The sequence below is a fragment of the Peromyscus leucopus genome, chromosome 1, assembly GCF_004664715.2.
Source record: "Peromyscus leucopus breed LL Stock chromosome 1, UCI_PerLeu_2.1, whole genome shotgun sequence".
In the NCBI taxonomy this organism is placed as follows: Eukaryota; Metazoa; Chordata; class Mammalia; order Rodentia; family Cricetidae; genus Peromyscus; species Peromyscus leucopus.
Genome location: NC_051063.1, coordinates 139,399,478 through 139,425,944, shown reverse-complemented (window position 1 = coordinate 139,425,944; position 26,467 = coordinate 139,399,478). Strand labels below are relative to the sequence as shown.

General features: G+C 48.7%; 1 protein-coding gene across 1 annotated transcript in view; it reads left to right on the top strand.

Moving 5' to 3' along the window:
• Fam174b (family with sequence similarity 174 member B) overlaps positions 1-22,949 on the top strand; it is a 44,025-nt gene extending 21,076 nt beyond the window's left edge. The window contains exons 2-3 of the mRNA XM_028893296.2: positions 12,012-12,143; positions 20,950-22,949. Coding sequence (XP_028749129.1) covers positions 12,012-12,143; positions 20,950-20,953 — 136 coding nt within the window. The 3' untranslated portion in view covers positions 20,954-22,949. The remainder of the gene's footprint in view (positions 1-12,011; positions 12,144-20,949) is intronic.
• The last annotated feature ends 3,518 nt before the right edge of the window (positions 22,950-26,467 follow it).

Below are 26,467 nucleotides of genomic sequence, written 5' to 3'. Positions count from 1 at the left end.
AGGAGCCTGGAGGCAGGAACTGAAGCCAAATCCGTGAAGGAGTGCTGCTTCCTGGCTTGTCCATCATGGCGTGCTCAGCCTGCTTTCTCATACACCCCCGGCCCTCCAGCCCAGGGGTGGCAGCACCTATAATGGTTTAGACCCCCCCTCCATCACTAGGAAAGCTCTACAGGCTTGCCTGCCTACAGCCTGATCTTACGGATCTGTTTTCTCAATTGAGGTTCCCTCCTCTCAGATGACTCTAGCTCCTGTCAAGTTGACATAAAAACTGTCTGGCACGCCGTCTCACCCCAGTCAGAATGGACATCCTCAGTGGTGTAAATGACCAAAAAAACAAACAACAAAAAACAAAAAAAACCAACAACAAAAAACAAAAACAAACAAACAAAACAAAACAAAACAAAAAACCAACAACGAAAAACAAACAAACAAACAAAAAAACAAAGTGGCTGTGGCAAAAGGGGAGCTTTGCAACCATTCTGGAAACCAGTCTGGATGTTTCTCAAAACCCTAGAAACACAACTGCCATGTGACCCAGCGATACTGCTTTTGAGCATATGCCCAGTGGACTTAATATCCTATCACTTACACATAAGTGTTCATTGCTGTGAAATTCACAATAGCTATGAAATGAAATCAACCTGGATGTCCATCAACAGATGAATACATAAGAAAAAATGGGAGTTTATACACACAACAGAATAATGCTACTCAGCTATAATGAAGAAGCAAATCATGAAAATTTCAGGTAAATGGATAGAACTGGAAAATCATACTGAATGATGTGACTCAGGCCAAGAGAGACAAACACCTTACCTTCTCTCTCATATGCATAGCTTACCTTTAAACCGTGTGATTTGTGTTTAATTTGGAGCAAAAGTGGAAGCCAGGAAATGAGAAGGGTGCCTTTTGGGCTTGGGCGCATTCAAGGAAGGAGGCAATAGATTGTAGGTAAAACAAAAGCAGAGCGGAGGAATACTGGGGCAGGGAGGCGTAAGTAGGGAGAAGGGGGGGGGGCCCGCGGGGAGAGGGGAGGGTATTCCAAAGGAAAAGCACATGAAAACTCACATGGCACCCTACTATTTTCCAATGCAATTGAAAAAAAAAATAATTGGAAGGATAGTAGAATGCATGGGAAAAAAGAAGGGGGGAGTATCAGGGGTTAAAAGACTAATCATGGATGGGAGGGGCCATAAGGGGGAGGAAAAGATAGTAGTGGGTTAATGAAAGCCAAGGATGTATAAACAAGCCTTGTGGAAATCCACTAGTTAGTAAGCTAATTTAAAAATACAACTTAAAGAAAAAGTTAGAAAGGAATTCCTGTGCAAGGAAGGACACTTGCTCCCAGTATGCATGGGTTATTACATGAAAATCTCAGTACAAGGCAGATGGAAGAGTTCTGAGTGACTCCCATGTCTTCTTGGAAGTCAATAGTAAAGGGCTCTAGAGATGCTCAGCATGTAACGTGCTTGCTGGGCAAACACGGAGGCCTGAAGGTGTTTAGATCTTCAGCACCGAAGAAAACGTCTGGTGTGGTGGGCTATACCTGTAATCTCAATCCTGGGAGGGGTGGGTGGAGGCAGGGAGATCCCCAGAGCTCACTAACCAGCCAGTCTAGCTAATGGGTGAGCTCTAGGCTCACTGAAAGAGCTTGTGAATAAAGTGGAGAGTGATTGAGGAAGACACATGATGTTGACCTCCGGCCTCCATGGATGCATACACACACACACCCCAGACCAGATACAACCCCCCATACCAGATACACACACACCCACACCAGATACAGATACACACACACCCACACCAGATACAGATACACACACACACACACACACACACACACACACACACACACACACACACCAGACCAGATATAAATCCCCACACCAGACACATACACACAACCCATATCTAATACACACACACAGGCACACCCCAGACCAGATATATACCCCCCACCAGACACACACACACACACACACACAGAGTTTTGGTTCGAATGGAAGAGTGACATCTTGTCTCTGGACCTCACAGTCTCACAGGGGATATGCTCTTTACTTTTCCCTCAGGCCACTGAGCCTGCTAACAACCCTGTGAAGAGCTGTTGCGTGCTTACCTTCTGGAAAACCTGCGCTTGGATGTGCCTGAGCAGACAGTATCAAGCTGTTGTCACAGAGTGGCTCTTTAGGGCTTAAAAGGCTTGTAGCAAAATGGGAAAATTACACTGGTTGTGGAAGCCTTTCCATTAAAACATCAAGAAATGCTCGAGGTGGCCCTTATTATGATGCTGGTTTGCTTCAGTTCACTCCGTGCCTTCCTCTTGAGCACCCTCTGGCATTGGGACTCTAGGTCAGGTGGGACCAGAAACCCTGTATGTTGGAGAGAGCAGCGCTGTAACGTTCATGGAGAACTTCAAAGCAGATTTAGGACTTGATCTCATTCCCTCTGGTCTCTCTTCCTCTCCCTCCTCAGCCTCCCTCTGTCAGGTGGTAAGACTGTCAAGGGCTAGTGAGCAGGGCACCTAGCGGTTGGCCCTGAGTGGTCCTGCCTTCCTCCTCTCTTCCCGCTCTTGGTTGGCTAGAGGGTTGCTATGTGTTGACTGGCTCATGGTTAAGCCTGTGTGTCCACTCTTGGAGCTGGAGGTGTGGCCAGACGTGCAGGATGGAGTAGCCAAAAGGAGGTCAGTGGTGAATGCTGGCCTGCCTCAAAGCAGGGAAGTCTCACTTCAGCAAGAGTTTGTTAGAGGTTTGTCTGGATCCCGGTGAAGTGGGAATGGGTGAGTTGTGTTCAACAATACGGTCCAGAAAGTGAAAGGAGGAATTCTGGGTAATGAAGTCAAGAAGTCAAGGGGAGGTGAAGTTTCTCTCTCTCTCTCTCTCTCTGTGGTGTGGTGTGTGATGGGGTACTTTGGTGGGAGTAGAAGGCTCTAGTGTATGTGGAATGGTGGTTCCTGGTGACTTTCTGGCGATATCAGCATCAAGGCGACCTTTGGCCCTCTGTGGCAGGTAGGTGCTCACTGTCCTCTGAGACCTTCCTGAGCTGATCTGAGTGTATGCTCTTGAGTCCCTCACTCTCATTCTTACATTTTTGGTTGTGAGCCTCACCTTTAACAGCTGAGCCATCTCTTGAGCCCTTCATTTTTCTTTCTTTTCTGTGTGTGGCATGTTTCAAACCCTAAGTACCATGTAAAGAGAAGGCAGCAGGGCAGTTTGGAGGTCCTTGGTCACTGGACCTTCAAACTCAACCCTACTTCCAATGAGCTGTGTGGCTATGGGCAAAATGACCTCCCTGAACGGTCAGTTTCCTTACTTGGAAGACCGAATTACCAGTGACATTGCTTTATAGATTATTTGGATGTGTCCATGGGAGCTGGGGGCGTGGTTTGGTAAGCAAAACGCCTGCCACAAAAGCATGAGAACCTAAGTTTGGATCCCCAGCAGCCACATACAAAGCCAGGTATAGAGCTGGAGACATGGCTCAGGAGTTAAGAGCTCTGGATGCCCTTCCAGAGGACTGGGGTTCAATTTCTAGTATCCACATGAAATACAACAATAACAACAACAATAATAAAAAAGCTAGTTGAGTAGCGTGTGCCTGAAACCCAGTGTTGAAAGGGTAAAGACAACTGGATCCCTGGCCAACCAGTCTAGCCAATCAGTGAGTTTGAGGATGTGTGAGAGACCCTGTCTCAAAACATAAGGTGGAGGGAGATAGAGGAAGATACAAACAGTGCACACACTGCCTATTTACCCACGTATCCACATACATGTGCACACGTACCACACACACAAATGCAAGAAGAGGAAGTTGCACATGTGTGAACACACTTGTGAGTTGCTTAGCATCATCGACACAAGCACAGCTTATCTAGACTTCTGTTTCCAAGTTTCTCACATTCTCTCTTGCTGATGCAGGATGCTCTGGTTCCTTACTCCCAGGACAGTTAGACTCCAGGATCTGAAGGTCTGTGAAAAACACGGATCCATTATATTTCTAAAATTTCTCACTTCTGCTTGGTGCATAGCTCATAAAGAAAAGGTCCTCTTTGGAAGGAGTGTGGGACTCCTACTCCTGCCCACTTTGTCCATACACTGCACAGTGTCCCTCCTATCAGTGGATGTCCTTTTTCATCGCATGATGTGATGTGAGCTCTGCCCGGAATGGACCCAAGTGTATGGACTTTTCATGGGTCTCAGCTTTGTCTGATTAACATGCCTGGCAGTGAATCAGCAAGGCTTGTGCTTCCCTGGCAAAGGGTATTTTGTTTCAGAGGGTTGATTGTTTGAAATATAGTTTCTCTAGCTCATGTCAGAACTGGTGTTTGAAGTACACATGAGGACCCTTACTGATGGCCTTATGTACTAGTGAGGGCTCTCCGCAGATGTAGCAGAGTGCAGTCTCTCTCCTCTCAGAGTGTGTGTGTGTGTGTGTTTGAGAGAGAAAGGGAGGGAGAGAGGGGCTGGCCACATACCTATAGAAAATTGCTTATGAAGATCTGATGGTATAGGTTCTGGTCTTTTTTTTTAACTTTTTATTTGTTGTGGATTTCATATCATACATCTTGATTCCATTCATCTCCCTGTCCCTTTGTATCTGTCCTCTGCCCTTGCAATACCCCCCCCCCCCCAAATAAAATAAAATAAACTTAAAAGGAAAAAAAGAAAAAGAAAAATCTCGTTGTGGGAGTTATAGTATGACAGACACAGTGAGTCACACAGTTTAGTCCACATATCTTTACTTGCAAATGTCCTTTGCAAAGAATCATTGGTCTCATTCAAGGCCCCTGGTTTCTGCTACACTAGAGACACTGGGCCTTCACTGGGACTCTTCCTGGACATCCTGTTGCTGCCCTGTGTGATGGAGATCCTGCAGCCCTTGGGACCCCCATCCCACCCGCCCCGTGCTGCAGCAGATCATAGAGGGTGTGGATGTTGGGGTGGACCAACACATAACCCTAGTTCTGGGCCTGGGTAGGTGCAGGGTTGGTCAGCCCGCCATGTCATCCTCACCACCAGGGTGACCTTTACAGTACCGCCCCCCAGCTAGTTCACCCATACAGCAAGGATCGAAGAGGCAGGACCGGTTCTCCTGCTTTAATGCCCTTAGGGCTGGCTCACTGACATCTACATCGCTAGCGCCAGCTCTACTGTGTTGCCCAGGTGAGGTACAGGGGCCACTCTCCTGAGGGCTGCAGCTGATGAGGGACAGGGCCAGCTCTCTCACTCTTATGACCTCAGGGCCAGCTCTCCCAACTGCCACAGGCATGGTGGGAGGAGGGCATCTTTTCCCTTGCCCATGCCACTGTATGGCGGATGAGGGGGTGGGGCCGGATCTCCCTCACTCATGTTCTTGGGCTGGCTCACCGGCAGCGCATCAGTCAGCTCTACGGGGCTGTCCAGGGTGAGGTTCAGGGCTCGCTTTCCCGGGTGCTGCAGCTGGTAACGGGGAGGGTCAGCTCTGGGAGGGCATCCTTGCTCTTGACACCACATGACAGATGAGGGGGCGCAGGGCAGTTCTCCCACTCTCCCGCCCTCAGTCAAGGTGCAAGGCCTGCGTTCCTGAGTGCTGCCGTTGGTGAAGGGCAGGGTCGGCTCTTCCGCTCTCCTGCCTGCTGCAGGTGGCAAGGGGTGCCCACCTATGGCAGATGAGGGGCGGGGCCAGATCTCCCATGCTCACGTTCTCAGGGCTGGTGCTTCTGCACTCATGCTGACAGCATCAGCTCTACGTTGCTGCCCAGGTGAGGCGCAGGGCCAGCTCTGTGCAGCCCTCTTCGCTCAGCCTTCAGTGGTGTATCAGGAGCCACGTGGCAGACATCAACACGGACCGTGGCTGCAGCAGGCCTACAGACCCAGACATGGGCCCTGGCAGCCGCCCAGGGCCAGACATCACCAGGGCCCCTGGTGGCAAAGAGGCCGCCCACCTCAGCCCGCTCCTCGCTGCTTTCACCTCTTCAGATCTGCCTCTCTACACAGGACATGAACCATTCTGCCTCCCTCTCTTCCATACCCCACCATATATTTGTTCATGATAATAGTGCTTGGCTGCCTGGCACCATGAGGTGCCTGGCGGGCAGGCTTCCCTGGGCAGTCAGACATGTGGGTCTCCTCCTGGTCTGGCTTAATGGTGCAGCGCAGGGTTGTGTTTTCTCCTTACTGCTGGGGTAGGCTGCCCTGGTCTTTTTTTAAATTAATTTTTATTTTAGACGCATTGGTGTATTGCCTACAATTATATCTGTGTGAGGGTGTTGGTTCCCTTGGAACTGGAGTTACAGACAATAGCGAGCTGCCACGTGCCATGTGGGTGTTGGGAATTGAACCCAGGTCTTCTGGAGGGGCAAGCTGTGCTCTTAATCAATGAACCATTTCTCCAACCCCTTGGTTCTGGTCTGAATGCAGACATACTTAATGCTGAGAAGCAGCCATTGTTTCAGCCTGAGTCCAAAGACAGTGTATCTGGCTGGGTGGGGTAGTACCCATCTGTGGGTGGAGGCAGGAGGATGTGAGTCTTGAGGCAATTTTGGGATACATAGCAACACTGCCTCAGAAGTCAATATAACAGAAGAAGCAAAGAAACAATCCCCCTTCCCCCAGCCAACCTGATGTCCAATGGGTAGGAAGACTTCCCTTTAGTTCTCAAGGGAGAGTCTGCCTTTTGTTTCACTCAGGCCTTCCCCTGAGTGGGTGAGGCCCACCCATGTTGTGGAGGACAGTTGGCTTTATTTATGTAATTTTTAAAATGATTTATTTATTTTTTCATGTGCAATTGTCTTTTGCCTGAAAATATGTCTGTGTGAGGGTGTTGGATCCCCTGGAACTGGGGCTACAGACAGTTGTGAGCCGCCATGTGGGTGCTGGGAATTGAATCCAGGTCCTCTGGAAGAGCAGCTGGTACTCTTAACCACTGAGCCATCTTTCCAACCCTGACTTTATTTAATCTATCTACTTTAGGTGCTATGTCCTTTCAGAAATACCCAGGATAATGTGTGCCTGTGTGTCTGGGTGTCCATAGCCCTGTTATTTTATGCGTAATGTTCCCTTGGTATCATCTTGGGGTTCATAATTCTTTTCTGAGTTTGTGTAGTTGAGAAGACTGATGTTAAAGCATCACAGGCCATGGAGGTCTTGAGGTTGGTGTTGTTTTCCTGAATCTTCCATGGGTGAATATATAAGGCCTTGCTGGGCGGTGGTGGCTCACGCCTTTAACCCCAGCACTCGGGAGGCAGATGCAGGCGGATTTCTGTGAGTTCTAGGCCAGGCTGGTCTACAGAGTGACTTCCAGGACAGCTAGAGCTGCACAGAGATCCTCCTCCCAGAGTCAGGAGTGAATGGATATACGACATTCCACACGGAACACTGAAGAGTGTAGATCAGAGATTGTGCTTTGCAGCGTTCACCATACCTGGAGAAGACAGACAGAACTGTGACTCCGAAGCCTGAAGCCATCTGGGTATGGCCATTTTGAGGGTATACAGGTGGCTTCCTCACGTCCTCAGGTTTGGGGGAAATTTCCTTTTCTAAACACCTCAGATGCTTCTTCTGCCCAGGCCCGTGTCAGAGCAAACAGAGTGGGGAGCCTCACTGAATCTCAAAGCCAAGTGTACCCCCGGAGAGCTGTGGATCATCTAGGGGGCCATGTTGGCTTGGCTTCCTGAGGAAGGTGTGTGGGTCTGCATGGACTGAGTCAGACCTTCATCCTGAGGGCTTAGGGCAAGGGTGCCCCTCCCCGTCAGCTGGTCTTGGACGGCTTGTGGAATTTAGAGTCATTGCTGAGCTTAAATTTCCCCGTCTGGTACCGGAGCTGGAGCTGGCAGGGTTGAAGAACCATTTAGAACAGGATGTCAAGATTATCTTCCTTTTGGGTATCGAAGGTGGAGAGAGAAGAATTTTGTTGGAGAGAAAGTGGGACCAACAGTGTTGATCCGGTGAGCACTGTTGCTTCTGAGGAGCAGAGTCTCCTCCCAGAGTCACTGGCAACGTCGAGACAGATAGGACGATCCAGTGCTGCCTGGGGGTGTTTGGCTTGAAGCTAAGCAGTTTTAAGTACTACCGAGACTGTTAATGTCGTTACATAAGCACCATTCAGTGTTTACTTCTTCAAATTAAACTGCTGAGGGGCAGCCCTGTTGTACCCTTAGAGGGCTGTCTGTCCAAATCTTCCCTTGTGCCTGGCTGCCTTGATGGAGGAACTGCTGGCGGGATAGGCTCCTCCTGCCTCCCCTCCTTTATTCCGAGTTAGGGTCTCAGGTAGCACAGGGTAATCTTCAGCCTCTGTGGCTGAGGCTGACCTTGAAATCCTGATCCATCAGCCTCTGTTTCCCGAGTGTTGGGATTACAAGGCATGCACTCCCATGCCTGGCTGGGGCAGCCTTCCCGTACACAGGCTGTCACCAGGATATCCCAGCTGCTTTGAAGAAATCACAGTCCAGATGCCAGGAAGGCTGCTGCTGCTGAAGCCACAGAGCTCTGGGTTCGGGAGGGCTTCCACCAGCCAAGACCATTCTGGGCGGCGTGACTCGTGTTTGGAAGACTCCACTCCAAGCAAGACAATCCTGGGTGGACTGTGGATGCTGCTGCCCACCCTGCAGCTAGTCTTACTCAGGATGGGAGGGGGAAGCGCCCTCCCAGCCGGAAGTCTACAGTTCCTCTGATGGGATTAGTTCCCGAGGATTGTCATCAGTAGTAGTACGTGAGGACCAATTGGCAGAATTATAACCTGTGTCCAAGCATGCCATGCTTTCTTCTGCCTATGTAAGCAGGCTGTTTCCCGCTGCTTTGGGGGCTGGCCCGGGAGTTCGTCTCCTGTGTGCCCGCATCACATTCCAACACCAGGCCCAGCAAAGGCCTCTTTCAAATGGTCTTTTATTGCCTATCGGTGATCCATGTCATGGCTAGAGTGGGCTGGGCTGGTTGTACCTATGCACCCTGAGGCAGCAAGAAGGCAGTTGCGGGATTTGAGAGGGTGGCCTGGAGCAGACACTATAGAAAACTGAGCTTACCGGGGGTGAGGAGATATGAACCCCACTTTCCCTAAGAGCTGTCAAGGGTTAAAAGGGCTAAAAGCTGACGGTCCTAACATCTGATACTCAGCTGCTGATTACCAGGCTGCCGCCAATCAAAGCTCAGAGCACCTCCATCTATAAGTCTTTGGCTTTGAAAGCTTGGGGTCATAGCCTCTAGTTCTCGGAGCCTAGAGCTGTAAGCTAGTGGTTTTGCAAGGCCAGCCTATAAACCTTGGGCACTCAAGAACTCATTTATGACAAGGTGGCTAGGTATGTCTGTAGATGTAACCGACCATCTTATTAAATAAGAAACATAGAAACAATGTAAAAGAGAAAGCCAAGAGGTCAGAGCTCAGAGCTAAAATCTCACCCTTCCTCCTCTGTGTCCCAGCTTCTCGAAAGAGAGCTATTTCCTTGTGTGTCCATAGGTTCAAAGTCATTCTGCCTACTCATTGGTTGTAAACCCAAACACGTGACTGCCTCGTCACTGTCTGTATGTATAGCCCTCTAGGTCTTAAAGGCCTATGTCTCCAATGCTGGCTGTATCCCTGAACACACAGAGATCTATGGGATTAAAGGTGTGTGCCACCACCGCCATGCTCTTTCTATGGCTCTAATAGCTCTGACCCCCGGGCAACTTTATTAACATACAATCAAAATCACATTTCAGTACAATTAGAATACCACCACATATGTCCCTTTGGTGTAATGTTTTGCTGCCAGGCTTGGTATTTGCTCCACTCTTCATCCTAATTGTCGAATCCAGGTAGACACCTCTGTGCCCAGGAGCATACCGGTGAGGACAGCTGGGAGAAAAAAAAAATTCACCCTGCAGCGTGGCTTCAGGTTGCCTCATTTTGTTGCTAGGTTCTCCTTTGCCATGGTCTTCCTGCTGCCTGTGCTGTTGCGTGACTTCTCGGGAGGAAGGACACACAGACAAATGCCTGTTCGCCCCAGATAGGGCCCCAACAACACACAGGAGGAATTATTTCATGTAAGCCTACCTTGGTGGCCAGTGAACTTATCAGAGTTACTTACAGGAACGTGGGTGACTTAGAGGCAGCTGCACCGTGGAAGAGCCCAGTTCCACGATGCACATCTGGTGGAGGTCCCTGCAGCTTGTAGGCGTCACCACCACAGAAGCGTCCCCTACCTCCAGCAACTGGTCGCTGCCTCTGCAATTTGGGGAAGGAGGCTTTTAGCTCTCTTGTAGCTTTTGAGTTTCCCCAGCCTTCCTCCATCCCTGCTTAAGAAATGTTTCAATCTAGAGAAAATGGCCTCGGACCTCAAAGGCCTGGAGGGGCAGGCGCTATAGATCCCCATAGGTTGATTTATGCTAGGGACACGGTGCTAAAAATTGCTATGTAAATGACATGGCAGTTTGGTACGTCCTATTTTTGGTAATTCATAGTAGGTAAGCCAAGAGCACGTTGCCGGTTCCTAAGACATTTTTAGAGGACCTAAAAGTGAGGTTCTGCTTTGATGCTTTTTGAGAACTTGAGAGTTTCTCTTGGCAAGAGGTAAAAAGATCTGCTGGTGTCTTTGACAAGTGGTCTCAGGGGAACAGCTTGCCATCTGCTGGAAGGCTCTTCAGTGTCCCACTTAGGATGTTTTGGATTGGCTGCTTTTTCACAGAGAGCATCCGATTTTCTGAAGAGGAGGCTGGCATAGACTACAAAGCACTGGGAACAGATCCGAGATCACAGAGGACCAGGCTCAGAGAGCATCAGTGGTCATTAGAAGAGGACTTCTCTTAGGTGACGTCATGCATCTTCCAGACCCCCCTGGGAGATATTGCAGTCTTCATTCAGACTTGTGCCAGCTCTTTTCCTGTGGCCCACAGTGTCCCTCTGCCATGCCATAGGTAACAGTGTAGTAGTATAACCCTCACCATGGAAACCATATCGACTCATTTTCACAAACCCTAGTCTTAGGAGAGAGGCTGGAGCATGTGTGATTTCTGTATTTGTTATTATCAGCTCAAATGAACTTATGCCGAGAGCCTCCCGGATGCAGGCTTGTTAAGGGCATCAGTCTCCTCAGTGGCCATCCCTCACCTTTGAGGAAGATTGCTCCTATCCCATTTTATTTATGAGGAAGCTGAGGGAACCACACTTAAGTACAACTTGTCAGGACTTAGACCCAGATCCCAAAGGGTGGCACCTGCACCCCCAGCCAGGCTGTCCCTCTCCTGTCCTCAGAGAATGATTTGATCTTTTGTTTACTGTCCATTGTTTTGCATGAATTTTATCTTTTTTGAACTGTTGCACTTGAATAGTATTTCAGTTATCGAGTTGTTGGTGTTCAGATAACTCTGCTTTGGGAAGATGGGAAAGGCTGGGAAGTGGGTAACTCACTCAGTCCTGTGGACACCTGCCCTTCCCCCTGCCCTGTGTGTGTGTGTGTGTGTGTGTGTGTGTGTGTGTGTGTGTGTGTGTGTGTATGTCTATCTGTCTGTCTGTATGTATTTATCTATGGGGTGTGTGTATCTGTGGGGGTATGTGTGTGTGTGTGTGTGTGTATGTACATATCTGTAGGGTATGTGTGTGCTTTTGCATGAGTCTGTTGTGGGTTCTTCCTCAATTGCTTTCTAGTTTATGAGGCAGGGTTTCTTGGTGAACTGGAAGCTTACTCTTGGGCTAGTCTAGCTAGCCATCTTGCTCCAGAGATTTCCTGTCTGGCTTCTGAGTGCTGAAATTTCAGGAGGGCCATTATACCCATCTGGCATTTGACCTTTCTCTTGCAGCTGAGGGTGAGTGCTGGAGAGTCAAACTCCAGTCTTTATGCGTGCAAAGGGCTGTGCCCTGAGCTCCCTCTCTAGCTCTCAGCTTCTGGGGCCTTATCCGAGCCTTCTGGGCACAGCTGGAGCATCTGTCCGGAGGCAGTCACAAGCATTGTCTGCAGATGTCAGGAAGTGAACTTATTTTGACGAGCTGCTCCATCTGTATGGAGGCTTGGCCTCATCAGCATCGCTCACAGGTGTGGTCTCATGAGTATGCTTCTCTTCCTCCAGGTTGGGAAAGAGGTTGAAGAAGACCCGCAAGTATGACATCATCACCACTCCTGCTGAGCGTGTGGAGATGGCCCCACTGAATGAGGAGGATGACGAGGACGAGGATGCCACAGTATTTGACATCAAGTATAGGTGCGGGCTGGGGGTAGAGGCTTCCTCCCGGGCTGGGTCAGGTAGGGTGGTTCAGCCACAGTGTCTTCGTGTTCTTGTTAAGTGTTAGGCTGTGAGATGCTCTTATTGTGGTAGGGCCTGTTCCCGTCATTACCTTGGTAGCAGTACCCAGGAATCCAGAAGAGTAGGGCTGGTAAGTAAATGCTTATGCTAAAAAAAGTCTGCATTATTATGGTACTTTCTGGCATATTAGCTTCACATTTGACTTTTATTTACTCGTGTGTGTGTGTGTGTGTGTGTGTGTGTGTGTGTGTGTGTGTGTGTGGAGAGAGAGAGAGAGAGAGAGAGAGAGAGAGAGAGAGAGAGAGAGAGAGAGAGAGAGATTGGTTTCTCTGTGTAGACTCGGCTGTCCTAGAACTCATTCTGTAGACCAGGCTGGCCTTGAACTCAGAGATCCTCCTGCCTCTGCCTCCCAAGTTCTGGGATTAAAGGCGTGCGCCACCACCCCTGGCACACTTAAATTTTATAAAGAACAATCACACATTGAAACGGGCTGGTTCTAGATACCAGAGCAAGAAGAAACCCATGACCTGTATTTTGTGTCAGGGAAAGGGTGAAGTCAGCTAGTAATATTCAGTCACACTACAAAATTATACATACATGGTGTTATTAATGATTGTATCGGTTTTATTGCTAAGCCATTTTGCCCATCTCACAGGCAGAACCATAGAAACAAAACAGAAAATGATATCATTTCAGAAGGTCATAACAAGTCCCTCTACTTCTACCAGGCCGTCTTGCCAGACCTCCCTTTTTTATTTTTATTTTTACTTTTTTTGAGAGAGGGTCACATAACCTGGGCTGGCCTGGAACTTGCTGTGTAGAACTCATGGCATCTCTCTTGCCTCAGTCTCCTGAGTGTTGGAGTTACAGGTGTGCATCACCCTCCTGTGCTTCCAAGCTCTTCCTATGGCTCACAATACAGAGGGTCAGAGTCCTTCTGCAGGCCTGTGGCACATCGCACAACACGGACCCTTAGTGGAGTGGGTCACATGTACTACTGATGTATATACGCATGCATGTATATGCGTGTGCCACTCAGTGTATTCGGAGGCAGAGAAAAACTTTCTGGAGATGATTCCCTTCTTCTCTTATGTAGATTCTGGGAATCAAACTCAGTTTGTCAGGCATGGCAGCGAGAGCCTGTATCCACTGAGCCATCTTGCCAGCCCCTGTACTGTGTTTTGATTCAGAACCACTACTAGAATCTTGTTCATATTAGGTGTGATTGTTAATATTGATTGTTAACTTGCCAGGCTCCAGAATCACCATGGGTGAACATTGACACACTGAAATCTCAATCTCAATCTCAATCTCTCTCTCTCTGTCTCTCTCTCTCTCTCTCTGTCTCTGTCTCTCTGTCTCTGTCTCTCTCTGTCTCTCTGTCTCTGTCTCTGTCTCTCTTTCTCTCTCTCTCTCACACACACACAGTGAGAACCTGTTTCAAGTAACTGGTGTGGGAAGGACTTAAACAAGGTACTATAGTATCTGTTTAGAAGTTCTGTCTAGAACGTGAGACTGGAAAGGGGTCTCTTCTTTGAGGGCCTGGATGCCAGTGTTGCTTTACCCTAAAATACATCCACACTTGTCTGGATTCTTCAGACTGGGACAAGTTCCCTTTCTGGGCTGATAGTCAGTCCTGGACTGGCGTGGCTGCTAGTTCTGAAACTCACCAAGTGCTGAAACCAACTGGCGAGACTGAACCGCTTAGTAGCTATTCAAGTAGTAGAAATGCTTTTGTGTTTTGAAAGGCCAAGCCCCCCTCACTATGGCCTGATGCAAAAGTGAGGATCGAGGATGAGAGAGAAACTATGTACCCACACACTGGCATTTCCCAGACACCCCCCTCTTGGCACCTGGTGATGTCTGATACAGGATCTGGATTTGCTTCCTCCAGCCCCTGGGTGTCCCCCATTTCTTCCAGGCAGAAACTCAGGACCCAGCAGATCCATTTGTATTAATCCTGTATTCTAAGTTGTTGGCTGTTGTGAGCCCTAGTCCCATGGGCTCGGTCTCCATGCTGAGTGTCTGCTCCTGGGCAGTCTGGTTCTCTGTTGTCACTTTGGGGACAGCCTCAAAAACAGGTTCCTGTATAAACTGTGGTCATTACATCTGTGACGTCATCTCTAATAGCCTTGCTTTAAATTTATTTGTGTATGTGTGTAGACATGCATGTGTGCACATGAGCATGTAGGCACACATGCTGTGGCATGTATGCGGAGGTGGTATGACAGTTTGGAGGAGTCGGTTCTCTCATTCCACCATGTGGGTCTGTTTGGTTTACATGAGAATGGCCCTCACAGGCTCATGTGTGTGAATGCTTGGTCCTCAGTTGGTGGAACTGTTCGGGAAGGATGAGGAGGTGTGGCCTTGCTGGAGGAGGTGTGTCATTTGGGGTCAGCTTTGAGGTTTCAAAAGTCCATACTGGGCCCAGTCAGCCCTCTCTCTGCCTTGTGCTTGTGGATCAGAAGCGATGGTGGCAGCCTCCCTCTCTTACTCCTGGTCTTAAAGGGTATGCCTTCAGTATTTGACCACTGTGTGAGGTTTGCTGTTGGGTTGCTACATGGAGTTTTCTTCTATCTCTGTGTGTTACCTTTGAATTTTGTCCCTTTCTCCAGCTCTGTTGAGCAGGACATACCTTTTCCTTTAACTCGTTATGGTGGTGAATCAATATATTCATGAAATTTCCAATATAGAGTCAGTTCAGGATTCTGGAGTTAAGAACTAGGTCTTGTGTTACCTTGCTACGTGTATTGTATTGCACAAGGCTTCCTTTCTCCCTAGGAAATGGTGACTAGCCTGTTGTTTTTCTGCTCTGTTACTGGCCTGCTTGTCAGGCTCTGCTGAAAGTTATGCTGGCCTCATGAAATGAGGAGGGCGTGTTTCCTTATTTTCCTTCTCTGGACTAGTTGGAATCAGATTGGAACCGTTTGTTTCCTAAGGGTTTTAGTAGAGCATGCGAAAAACTGGCTGCACCTGAGACAGTCTGTGTGCTGGTTTTAGGATCAGTGATATTCAGCTTCTTGGATAGTTCCAAGAATATTCAGTCTTTATTTCTTCCTGGGTCAGTTTTGATCAGGAGTAGTTTTGGGGCATTTTGTCCATTTCTGTTCAAGTTTATAAATTGTTTTTGTATGGTTGTTCCCAATGTTCTTCTTCTTCTTTAATCTTGTAAACATTTGTAATATGAATAGCTATGGTCTGTCTTTTCTTTTTTTGAAAGACAGGGTCTTTGTGTAGCCCTAGCTGGTCTGGAACTCCTTATGTAGACCAGGCTGTCCTTGAACTTACAGAGATCTGCCTGTTTTTGCCTCCCAAATTCTGGGATTAAATGTGTGTGCCACCATGCCTGACTCTTTTGCATTATTATTTAATATTTAATGTGGTTTTTTTTTTATTTTTCCCCTTGCTAAGTCTTGCAGGAAGTTTCGTTTGATCACTCTACATGAAGAATCACCCTTGGGCTTCTTTGCTACCCTCTGTGATTATCAGTTTTCAGTTGGTGTCTGCATCCCATCTGTCTTAGTTAGGGTTTCTGTTGCTGTGAAGAAACATTATGACCAAAAAGCAAGTTGGGGAGGTGTAGCTGAAGTTTTTTTCCAGTCCTGTCCAGCCCCATGGACCCCGCAGCTGCTCAGACCCAAGTAAACACACAGAGGCTTATATTATTTACAAACTGTATGGCCATTAGCTCAAGCTTATTTCTGACTAGCTCTTACACTTAAACTAACCCATAATTCTTTTTTATGTTTAGCTGCGTGGCTTGATACCTTTTCTGAGTTCTGCCTTCACATCTTGCTTCCTCTGTGTCTGGCTGGCGACTCCTGACTCAGCCTTCCTCTTCCCAGAATTCTCCTCTCTGCTTATCTCACCTAAACTATACTTCCTGCCTGACTACTGGCCAGTGTTTTATTTATCAACCAAATCAGAACAACACACATTCACAGCATACAGAAAGACATCCCCAGCACTTCCCCTTTTCTTTTTCAAACAGGAAGATTTTAACTTTAACATAGTAAAATTACATATAACAAAACCATAATCAAGCAAGAATTACAGTTATACTATCTAGTCTATTTGTGTTTGGCAAAATTAAAGAAAATATTCTATCTATCCTATATTTGTGAGTCTAAAGTTTTATATCTATCTTATCTTTTGTCATAACCAAGGAAAACCATAATTATAACTATCTAGTCTTCAACTATATCAAAGACCTCAGAAGGATATTCTATTACCTCAGAAATGGGAGAAGGATGCAAACAACTTTCAGGAGTCTCGTGAGAGTAGACAGAGACAGCTGGCAGCCTGGACAGTCACCTAATGTTTCTCAGCATCATTTCAATCCTCTATCTTAGCTAGAACATATTTAGTATTAGATTCAGGTTCTTCAGGATAGGGCACCTTTTGGAATGACAATATTTGATAATCCTTCCTATTGTATATACTTTTGTATTAGGTTAGAACTTCCTTATTTAGACAAAAGGGGGAGATGTAGTGGGTAGCCGTTCCAGTTTTGACCTGGAAGTACTACCCCCATTGAGGCTTCTGGTAACTGTCAAGCCTACGAGGCGGGCCTGAGAGAGGACCCTTAAGACATGAGATGCAGATGTGCCAGCTCTCTTGGTTCCTGGACCCTGGACACTGGAGGTAGACCGAGGCGCGTTCTCCAGAGAATACCACCAGACTGCACTACACCTTTCCTGGACCCTGTAACCTATCCCTTCACTTGTAAGTTATCCCACAAAATAAACCTCCCTTTTAACTACATGGAGTTGCCTTGATACTTCCACAAATAGGGAGGGTTTATTTGGCTTACACTTCCACATTGCTGTTTGCCACTGAAGGAAGTCAGGACAGGAACTCAAACAGGTCAGATCCTGGAGGAAGGAGCTGATACAGAGACCGTGGAGGGGAGCTGCTTACTGGCTTGCTTCCCCTGACTTGCTCAGCCTGCCTTCTTATAGAACCCAGGACCACCAGCCCAGGGATGGCACCACCCACCATGAGCTGGGGCCCTCTCCTATTAATCACTAAGAAAATGTCTTACAGCTGGATCTCATGGAAGCATTCCCTCAACTGAGACTCCTTCCTCTCTTGAGGACTCTAGCTTGTGTCAAGTTGACACACAAAACCAGCCAGGACACCACCTCTCAGTTTTCTTTGAGCGGATTCCATTTCTGCTGCTTCTTCCACTCAATATGGAGCCCATTCAGTCACCGTCAGACTTCCCAGCTGGAATCCCCATTTGTTCTGTGGCAGCCTGGGTCAGAGCCTCCCACAGACGTTCAGGACTGTTGCCCGGCCCATCCTGCCCTGCCTTGTGTCCTGAAGAACTGAACTTCAGGGAGCTCCCCGTAAAAGCTCCTGCTGTTTGTGGTTGAAGTGAATTGAGGATATGAATGAACTTGGAGGTGAGTCAGTCAGACACAAGGCCATGCCGGTCCAGAGAAGACTGACCGCTGGGAGGTTATAGCTTTTCCTGATGTACAGGTTTTTATAGGAACTGCACATGAGAAGTGTGTGTGTATGTGGGGGGAGATGAATTTGCTGTCATCTTACAATACTTAGCAGTAGCCACTAGAGAGAGTGTGAGTACACGTCTATGGGGATTTCTTTTTCTTTTGAAGCAGGCCCATGTTACAAAGGTTGATTTGGGGCACCCGTCCCCCTGAATGGCGTATTGTGAACAGCTTTTTATGTCAATAAGTATGAAAGGATGGAGGTTTTTGAGGTCACCTTTCTGTTTCATGGAGTGTTTTTTGAGGACTTGTCTGTACACTGATAACCTATTATAGGGACTTGTTTTTCCTGTCCACCAAATGTTTCTGGTTCTCTCCAGGAAGCGGACACATTGAAATCGGATGTGAACGAATCATGGCTAAAGGTTGTTTTATGATGGAGTGGAGAGAGGACCATCGTGTGCTTGGCACCAGGGTAGGGGGGTGGGTCGGATGCCTCCTATTGTCTGTGTAACTTTCTGATCCTATCTTGTGACTTGGAGCCCCGGTGGATCATCAGCCAGGCTTGTTTTCCCCCCAGGTTTCCAGTCATGTAGAGAAGAGGTCACAGTCCAGGGAGGCTTCTGTGGACAGCACCCCCAACCCCGATGCTGGTTATCAAACCTAGGGTCTCAGGCAAGCTAGCCAAGCACTCCACCACTGAGCTACGCCCCGGCTCAGCTGGCGCCTTTGTATGTTTCATACGGCTGGGATGCTTTGATTTGGGGAAAGTAACCACACGGAGTACAGAGAGCCCTGGAGTGTTGGAATGGTTCCACATTTCAGGAGGTGGATTTCACTCGTGTTTTGTGCTTGGTTGGTCTGGTGCACAGTTGCAGCCAGTGTTTTGGGTCTCTGCAGATCCCTCGTTTATTACGGAGACTTTTGTTTCGCCCCCTAGGCATCCCTGGAGGACAGGCGCACTCGGGTTCGTCTGGTTGTACCGCAGGCAGCCTGGCAGCCGTGGTGTTGAGTGCAGCCCAAGGTACCTAGCTGCTGGGAAAAAAACCCACCTGAGGTACCAGGCTGCTGCCGCCCCTGCCAGTCCTGCCTCCTGCTGAGATGGGCTTCCTGTGTGCGGAAACAGTGTGGCTCCTCCAGGGTGTGGACCAACATTCTAAGCAGGCTTACTTGTCCCCCCCCCCCCCCTTCTGTGGCTAGGGCTTCCTGTAGGGATACTGGATACCAACGGCATGACCACGGCATAGGAGACTGTGCTTACTCTATTCTCCATAGTCAGACCCCTGGAGAGCGAGTAGGTATGAAGCAGAAGCAGAGCTGGCCCCTCTCCCCATCCAAGGTTGAGGTCTGGACTCAGTGCTTCTTAAATGAAGGTGTTAATACCTTTCCAGTGGCAATGTCTTATGGCTGCATTTCCTTCCTAAGGAGCTTGGGAATGGTTGGGTTCTGGAGGCTCCTCTGCCTGCCTCACGTCCCCAGATTTTAGTTCTGCTGTGAAAGGAGCTGATGGCGAGGAGCCTCTCAGAGAGCTGGGGTTCCCCTTTGCTCTGCAGCTCTCCCGTGTATACATGTGGCTGATTATCCCTACAGGTAGGGGGGTGTAAGCGGCTCATGGGATGAAGGGATAGGGCCTGCCAGAGGTTCCATGCAGGTGCTTCTGGGACCTTTGTGAGATGAGGGGTCACCTGGCAACTGTACTTGAGCACCCAGGCAGGCGACGGTGCCACGTGTTGGGTGATCAGTGTATCCCTGTGCTGTGCTGTGCTGTTGCTCTTCACCGGTTCTTGCTGGGGTCAGCAAGCCGCTGTCATTGGCTGTCATTTGTAGACGTTTGATGTAGCTGTGGAAATTGCTCTCTACTCTGATTCTTAGTCTCTGAAACCATCACCAGTCCTTAAACTCTATTATGCTTTTGTTTTTCATGGATTATGAAAGGTCCACAATCCAATGCTAAAGAAGCAGCTTTCATGGGTCTGTTTCCCCCCTTTCCTAAGCTCCTTTGATGAAGCCTGTAAATATTTTACTCAAGGTAAAAATATTTCTTGTACTCCTGCTGCTGTCCGCACTGTGTTAGAGCTAGAGTTTGAAGATGAGCAGGCTCACACGTGGGTCCCGCCTGTTCAAACACCCAGTCTGAGCGGGAGACAGATACTACATATGCTTATATAGGCCCAACTCATCAAACGGTGGCCAGCGGACCACATTTGCTTTGTACTCATCGGCTCTGTGTGACTCTAACAAAATACCGCAGACAACAGCTTGAAGGCTTATTTTGGCTCACAGAGTTGGAGGTTTCAGTCCATGGTTGGTTTGCCCCGTGGTGAGGCAGCACATCTTGGCAGGTGTGGTAGAACAAAACCTCTCACCGCATCATGAGCCAAGGAACAAAAGGGAGAGACTGGAATCCCATAATTCCTGCCCATGTGTCCCTAGTGACCTGGAGACCTCCCATTGGGCCTCCCCTCTGAAAGGCTGAGCTGCTTCCAACAGTGCCAATCCTAACTCAGTGGACTGAGGGGAGACATTACGGATCCCAGACTGGGACAAGAGCTCACAAACCAAGTATGCATTCTACTTTTTTGTTCCATGTGCACCGGCACCCGTGTCTCGCTGTGCAGCCCACGGCTTTTCTCAAACTCATGGACTTCTTGCCTCTGCCTCCCAACATGCCAGGCTCTGATTTCTACATTTTCATGCTTGAAAAAGAATCAAAAGGGGAATAGTATTTCAAGATACATAAAAGTTGAATGTAGTTCAGTTTTCAGTGCCCATAAATAAAGTTTTATTGGAACACAGCCATCACCAGGCATTCTGTACTGTCTCTGGCTGCTTTTTGTCATGACAACAGGGTTCCTAGTTGACACAAAAGTGGCAGGATCTACAAGGTTGAAAATAGTTACTCTTGGGTAGATTTTAAAGAGATGCTTTGTTGACACTTGGCCTGAACACCTGTAGGGGGCCGGAAGGAGGGATTTAAGGAGAAAACAGCTTGCGTTCTAAGGGGTGTGGGGGCTGTGTGTGGGGGGAGGGTCCCTGAAAGTCCTGTGTGAGAGCTGAAGGATAGAGTTACACGGGAGAATGGAACGGGCCTTTCAGACAGCACATTCAAAAGCCTCGTGGGTGAGGAGCGTCAAGGGCTGCGGAGGAGGAGGATGGTGACGAAGATGACTGCCCAGACAGCAGGGACAGGAAAAGGGACAGAGACTGAGTGTGGCAGTGTGGCCCAGGAGTGGAAACCGCCAGGGAGGAGTCAGGTGGCCGCAGTGCTCTGCCAGAAGTGATGACTCTCCTCCTTGCTTTTCTTTCAGATAAAACCTTTCCGGGCGCGTCAGCATCCTGGGGGAAGCTGGTCAGCTGCAGCCTGGGATGTGAAGGTCTGGGCACTGTCTCTCACCCGAGGTGTTGGAACCAAACCCAAAGTTATTTATGAAGCTCTGGCTCCACTCTATGTGTCCAGCAACTGCTTGGAATGTCACCATCAAGTTTTCCCCTGTCGCCCCAGCCATCCCTGGATGCCCCTTTGAAATGCTCTTTGCCCTCCTTCCTTGAGGGGTTTTCTACCTTTCTAAGAGGTGAAGATGGGAACACCAGTTTCAAAGAATTTTTCTACAACAACTATAATAATAGTGAAGCTACAATTAGGAGGATGAATAATTTTAAGAAGCAAGGCGAGGGAGATAGCTTAGCTCATAACCTGATTACCTTATGAGCAGGGGGCATGAGTTTTGTCCCTAGAGCTCACATTAAAATAAATCAGAACCAGTATGATGGCCCACACCTCTAGTTCAGCACTAGAGAGAGAGGTGAATCCCTGGGGTTGACTGCTCAGCCAGCCTAGCCTAATGAGCAAGTTCCAGTGAAGACACATGGTCACGGAAACGTTGGATGACTCCAGAGGGACAATGCCCAAGGTTCATTTCTGGCCCCTACACATGTTTACCAGCATAGACACAGACAGACAGACAGACAGACACACATACATACACACCCCTACATCCCTCAAAAGCCTGAAGCACCTTCAGATGTACTTAGGAAAATCCTGACATTTTGTTCTCCCAAATCTTTCCATCGTCATCAAATCTGGCTTTATTTGGGAGATAGCTATGTGATATTTCAGAGTGGACATCCAAGTTCCCCACCCCACCTCACCCTTTCTAAGAGGTTCAGCATAAATAGCCATGGCTATTCCACAAACCAATTTCCAATTTTTTTCAGGGATCAGAACACATGGGTGAGTGTGTGTATGGATGTGTATACCTATTTCTCTTCTCATGGGAATGGACAGTGCCAGGCAGCTTTTGGTTGTGTTTGTGTGTGTGTACTAGAAAAATGTTTCTTTGTCCTGCCTCAGTGCTGTGTTGTCTGTCCTAGGAATATAGCGCTAAGAAGAAATCACTGTGGTAATTTAAATGAATGGTAGCTGAAAAAGAAGAAACAAAGAACGTTGTCAGGGACCCTGTTGGAAGTCAGTCCAGGCTAGGCCGAACTCGACTCCTGGGCCCACTGCACCTAGCCTGGGAGCTGGGTACCCAGGGATGCCCTGAGGAAACAGGTCCCGGACCAACTGCTCAGGTTAATGGAGGCCTCCCATTGGCTTCCCCCAAATTTCTGTCTAACAGCAGTGCCTTTGGGATTCTGGGGATGGAGTGCGTCTGAAAAGGTGGCTGCTGTTACCGCCTTGTTTCCTTCTCTGTCTTTGTTCTAAGGTTTGCGTACCTGTCTGTTTGAGGCCCTGCTCCATTGCTTTTGATGAAAACCCCACCTTGGCCAGCTCTGCCCCACCGTCAGACTTTACAGTCCCTGAACTGGGTCTGTGGTGGTGGCAATAGGTAGAAAGGGCCACCCTGGCTCTGGAGCCTGGTTGGGCACGGGTGCTGTGCAACCCTAACCCATCGTGAGGGGTGCTCTTCTTCTGGGCTCCCTTTACCTTGCTTCTCAGTTGACTTCTCTCAACCTTCTGCCCCGTTGGCCAGAGGGGTGGGGCTGGAAACAGAGCAGGCGGCTCACTCCCCTCACTGGGTACTCACAGCACAGCGGTGAATCTAGGTAGCGGGCCACCTCGAAGCTGTGCGCCCAGCCCTCTCAGCCTTGGGAGCTGGGACTGCCACCTCCCATTCAAGGGTCCCAGGACTACAGCTGAACCTTCTAGAAAAGCTGGATTCTCCTGCCTTATGTGTGAACACCATGGATCCGGTTGCCAATCACTCATCACTGACTCCAGCAAGAATGGCAGGACAGCAACCTTCCAGATCCTTGATGGAACTTCAACACTATGGGCGCTTAAATAAAGATCCTTAAAACAAACAAAGAAGAATCGTTAGATTGAGTCATGCGTGTGTTGGGTTTGGATGTTTTCTGATGGAGCTGGTGAGATGAATCTCTGTGGTTAGAAATGTGAACATGGGTTGTGGGTAGGGTTGAGTGAGAGTTTCTGGGTGTGTGTGTATGTGTGTGTGTGTGCCCTGGTGATTTAGAAAAAGGCACATGAGTGGAATGGGGCTGGGGAAACATGCCTGCCCTCTCCCTCCCTCTCTCCCTCCCTCCCTCCTTCCCCTCCCTCCTTTCCCTCCTCCCTCCCCCCCCCCTCTCTCTCTCACACACACACACACACACACACACACACACACACACACACACACACACACGATTCATTTGCTCTTGTTCTGGAAGCTGGTTCAGGTTGGGAGGTATTGAGCCCTCAGTGGAGACTCTTGAGGTATCCAGAGGATGGAGAGCCCATCATTCATGTGCAATCTGCTGCCCTATCCTTGCCTCATCCCTGCTTCAGCATAAGATTTCTCTGACAGCCAGGTGTGATGGCACATGCCTGTCATCCCAGGCCTGGAGAGGCCAGCCTGGGTTACAGAGCAAGACTTCGTCTCAACAAACAGAAAACCACCCTAATATTTCTGATTGCTCAGTCTGGATTAACCCCTTAGTGGATAAAAGCCAGAGAGGATGGCTCACTTACGTCCACTTGAACGCGCAGCATCGGACATCACCAAGAGCTTCACGGGTGTGATCTCCTTGATTCCCAGCAGTGCATTAGTATTCTTTGTGGTCAGGTATTTCCCTGCCAATCTCCTTCCTCTTGACATCTAGGGATGAGCCTGAGGAGGAAGGAGGTACCCTCAATCCAACAGAGCCCTTCTGGTGTAGGACTGGCTGCTAATGCAGTTTATTCTTCAGGGATTCATTTGTGTGTGTGTGTGTGTGTGTGTGTGTGTGTGTGTGTGTGTGTGTGTGTGTGTGTGTGGTCTGTCCAAATCCTGGTCCCTTCTGCACAAAGTCTTTCTTCCCCCACATGCCTTGTTAGCTAGTAAAGAAGAGATAGTCCATGACCCCCAAGCTTGTCTCCCAGTTGCCTGCATTTCCTTCCAAAAGTGCTGACACTTAGGAAGAGGGATAATTTGGGGGCATCACTCAAAATGGTACTTTCTAAGGTTGTGAGACCCCTACCGAAATCTTAAGTATTTTATGTGCCTTGCCTGCCTTTTCCAGCAAGATTCTGGTCTTGGGGACCTTTCGAATGGAATTGGGAAATAACCAGAAGAGAAATTTCCAGGGACGGGCACACAGGTACCCTATGCTTGCTGGTGAGACTTTGACTACCAAAGTTATTTCAAGATTGATTGGTTCCTTGGTATTGTTAGTGCTTCGAGAGGGAGTGGGCTATGCTGTGAGCATCAGCAAAGGGGATCATGGCTCAGCCAAGAGGAAAACTGTGGGAAGAGTTGGGGGACTACTCCATCCCACTTCCCAGACCCACAGGATCTACCCCACGAAGCCTGCAAGCTGCTCCCAGTCACAGGTGGGAGCCAGCGCTTGCCTCTAGCTCAGCTGAAGTAGACTTCCCGTGACTTTTATCTGAGAATTCAGGAAGCCTTTATGTGGACCAAGCGTGAAATACACAGCATACGACTTGTGAGATGGCTCTATTTTCTATTCTTCTTGGGAACCAAATACCATGAACGTTTCAGGCAGTTGCTGTGGACCTCCACCTGTGCTGTTGCCTGAGTATTTGGTCTGCAGAGGGTCTTTCCCCTTGGTAATTGCCTCAGAATTTCTTGCTATAGTCAGGCTCAGTGGGCTAGATTCTCTATCGGCAAGCTCCACCTTCCTGGAGATGGGCTGCTTTTGATGAGCCAAACTGATGTGGAGGGACCACAATGAATTTACATGTATCTCTTAGCAAGAGAGATGTTCCACAGCCTCTAAGTGTTTAAATGGTCCATCTGGCACTGGCGCTGTGAGTGGGAAAGACCATTGTGAATAACCGACTGTTAAGTTTGCAAGAAGCCAGCTGGGTGGTGCTGGGTGTTATGGGAAGAAGCAAAAGACAGAGGGCTGGTGTGATTCCTGCCTTGCCGCTCATAGTACCACAGGGTACTTCCTCTACTAGCCATTGTCATCATGTAAAGGTTGAATCTAGTTGAGCATTGCCCAGTGATGGGTATCTCATTGACAGACAAAAACCACAGAACTTTCCTGTTAAGACCTTGCAGCTTCCACATGGTCACTTTCAGGTCCCGGAGTCAGAACCAGTCATTCCCAGGCTTCCCTATCAGCTTGCAGCAGCTTTAGGAGGTCAAACAGGGAGCGTTTATGGCTTCCACAGCCCCAGAATCCTCACCAGACACGAAGTCATCGAAAAGATCAAGACTCCACGAGTGGGTGATGCTGCCAAGGTGCAGCGCGGCTGAGGCTCATGTTTGGGACTGGTAGAATGAACAGCAGAGACAAGAACCGGTCATTGGGCCTGGGAGTAAGTGCCTAGGAGTGACTGGGGAGGCGAGAGGTGTGGGAGAGGGCCACATGTCTGGACTCAGCCCAGGCAGGGACCAAAAAAAAGGTGGGGGGTAGAATTAGAGAAAGGGCTATAGGTGTCTGGGAATGATTACCATTGCCAATAACTTTTGGGGTTCTTCTATGTGCCTGGAGCCTTGGCATATAATTTCTTATTTAGTTTCTAAGTTGGCCTTTTCGGTGGATATAACCTTATTCCCGAAATAGACTCTGGGGTTCTGTGATCATTTCCACAGACCAGGGTCTGTTTCAACTATGTTCCCCTCCACAGCTCACCACCAGAAAACCAACTTCCTGCTTGTCCTGCACTTTTAAATCTTGAGTCCCAGCGCCATGTGATGGAGTTGGCGATTGCCTTCAATTTATCTATCTGCATGGGAACTGGCCTAGGAAAGTCAGGTACCACACAGGGTCACAGGCTTGTAAGGGGTAGATCTTGGACCACGAGCCTCTTCCCCTCTCCAGCATCTTTACTTGGAGCGGAGAGATGGGAGACCATAAAAGCTCACATTTGGGTGTCAGAGGATGCCTGAGCTCTGGGCCAATGGGAATTAAGGTCGCATACTTCAAGAGGCACCCAACTTGAGTGGTAACCCTCCCCCACTCCTGCTTGGGTGAAAGAGTCTGTATGCCCAGGAGCCCTTTTCCCTTTCCTTTCTAAATTCTACCCAGGTCCTTGGAGTACCTTGTTCAGATGCACCAAGCTGGGTCCAGGGCCTATGCAAGGAACACTTGCATGTCTATGTTGTTGGGGACCGCTGTCCTCCGAGCACAGCATGGCTGTTACCACACTAATCAGAGCAGCTCTGGCTACCCACACAACATCTGCCTAAGACTGGGCCCCGTTGATGGTCCCTTGTAGAAGGAAGTCCTGGCAAAGTCATTAGACCTTCGCCTTAAATTCTTGTCACTTTGTCTTGCCTCTTCCCCTCCCCCAGCTGTGTGCAGCTGTGTCCCTTCTATGTAACTTTGTCCCAGCTGCACGTGGTCTAGAGCACACAGGAGGTAGGGGGTAAACTG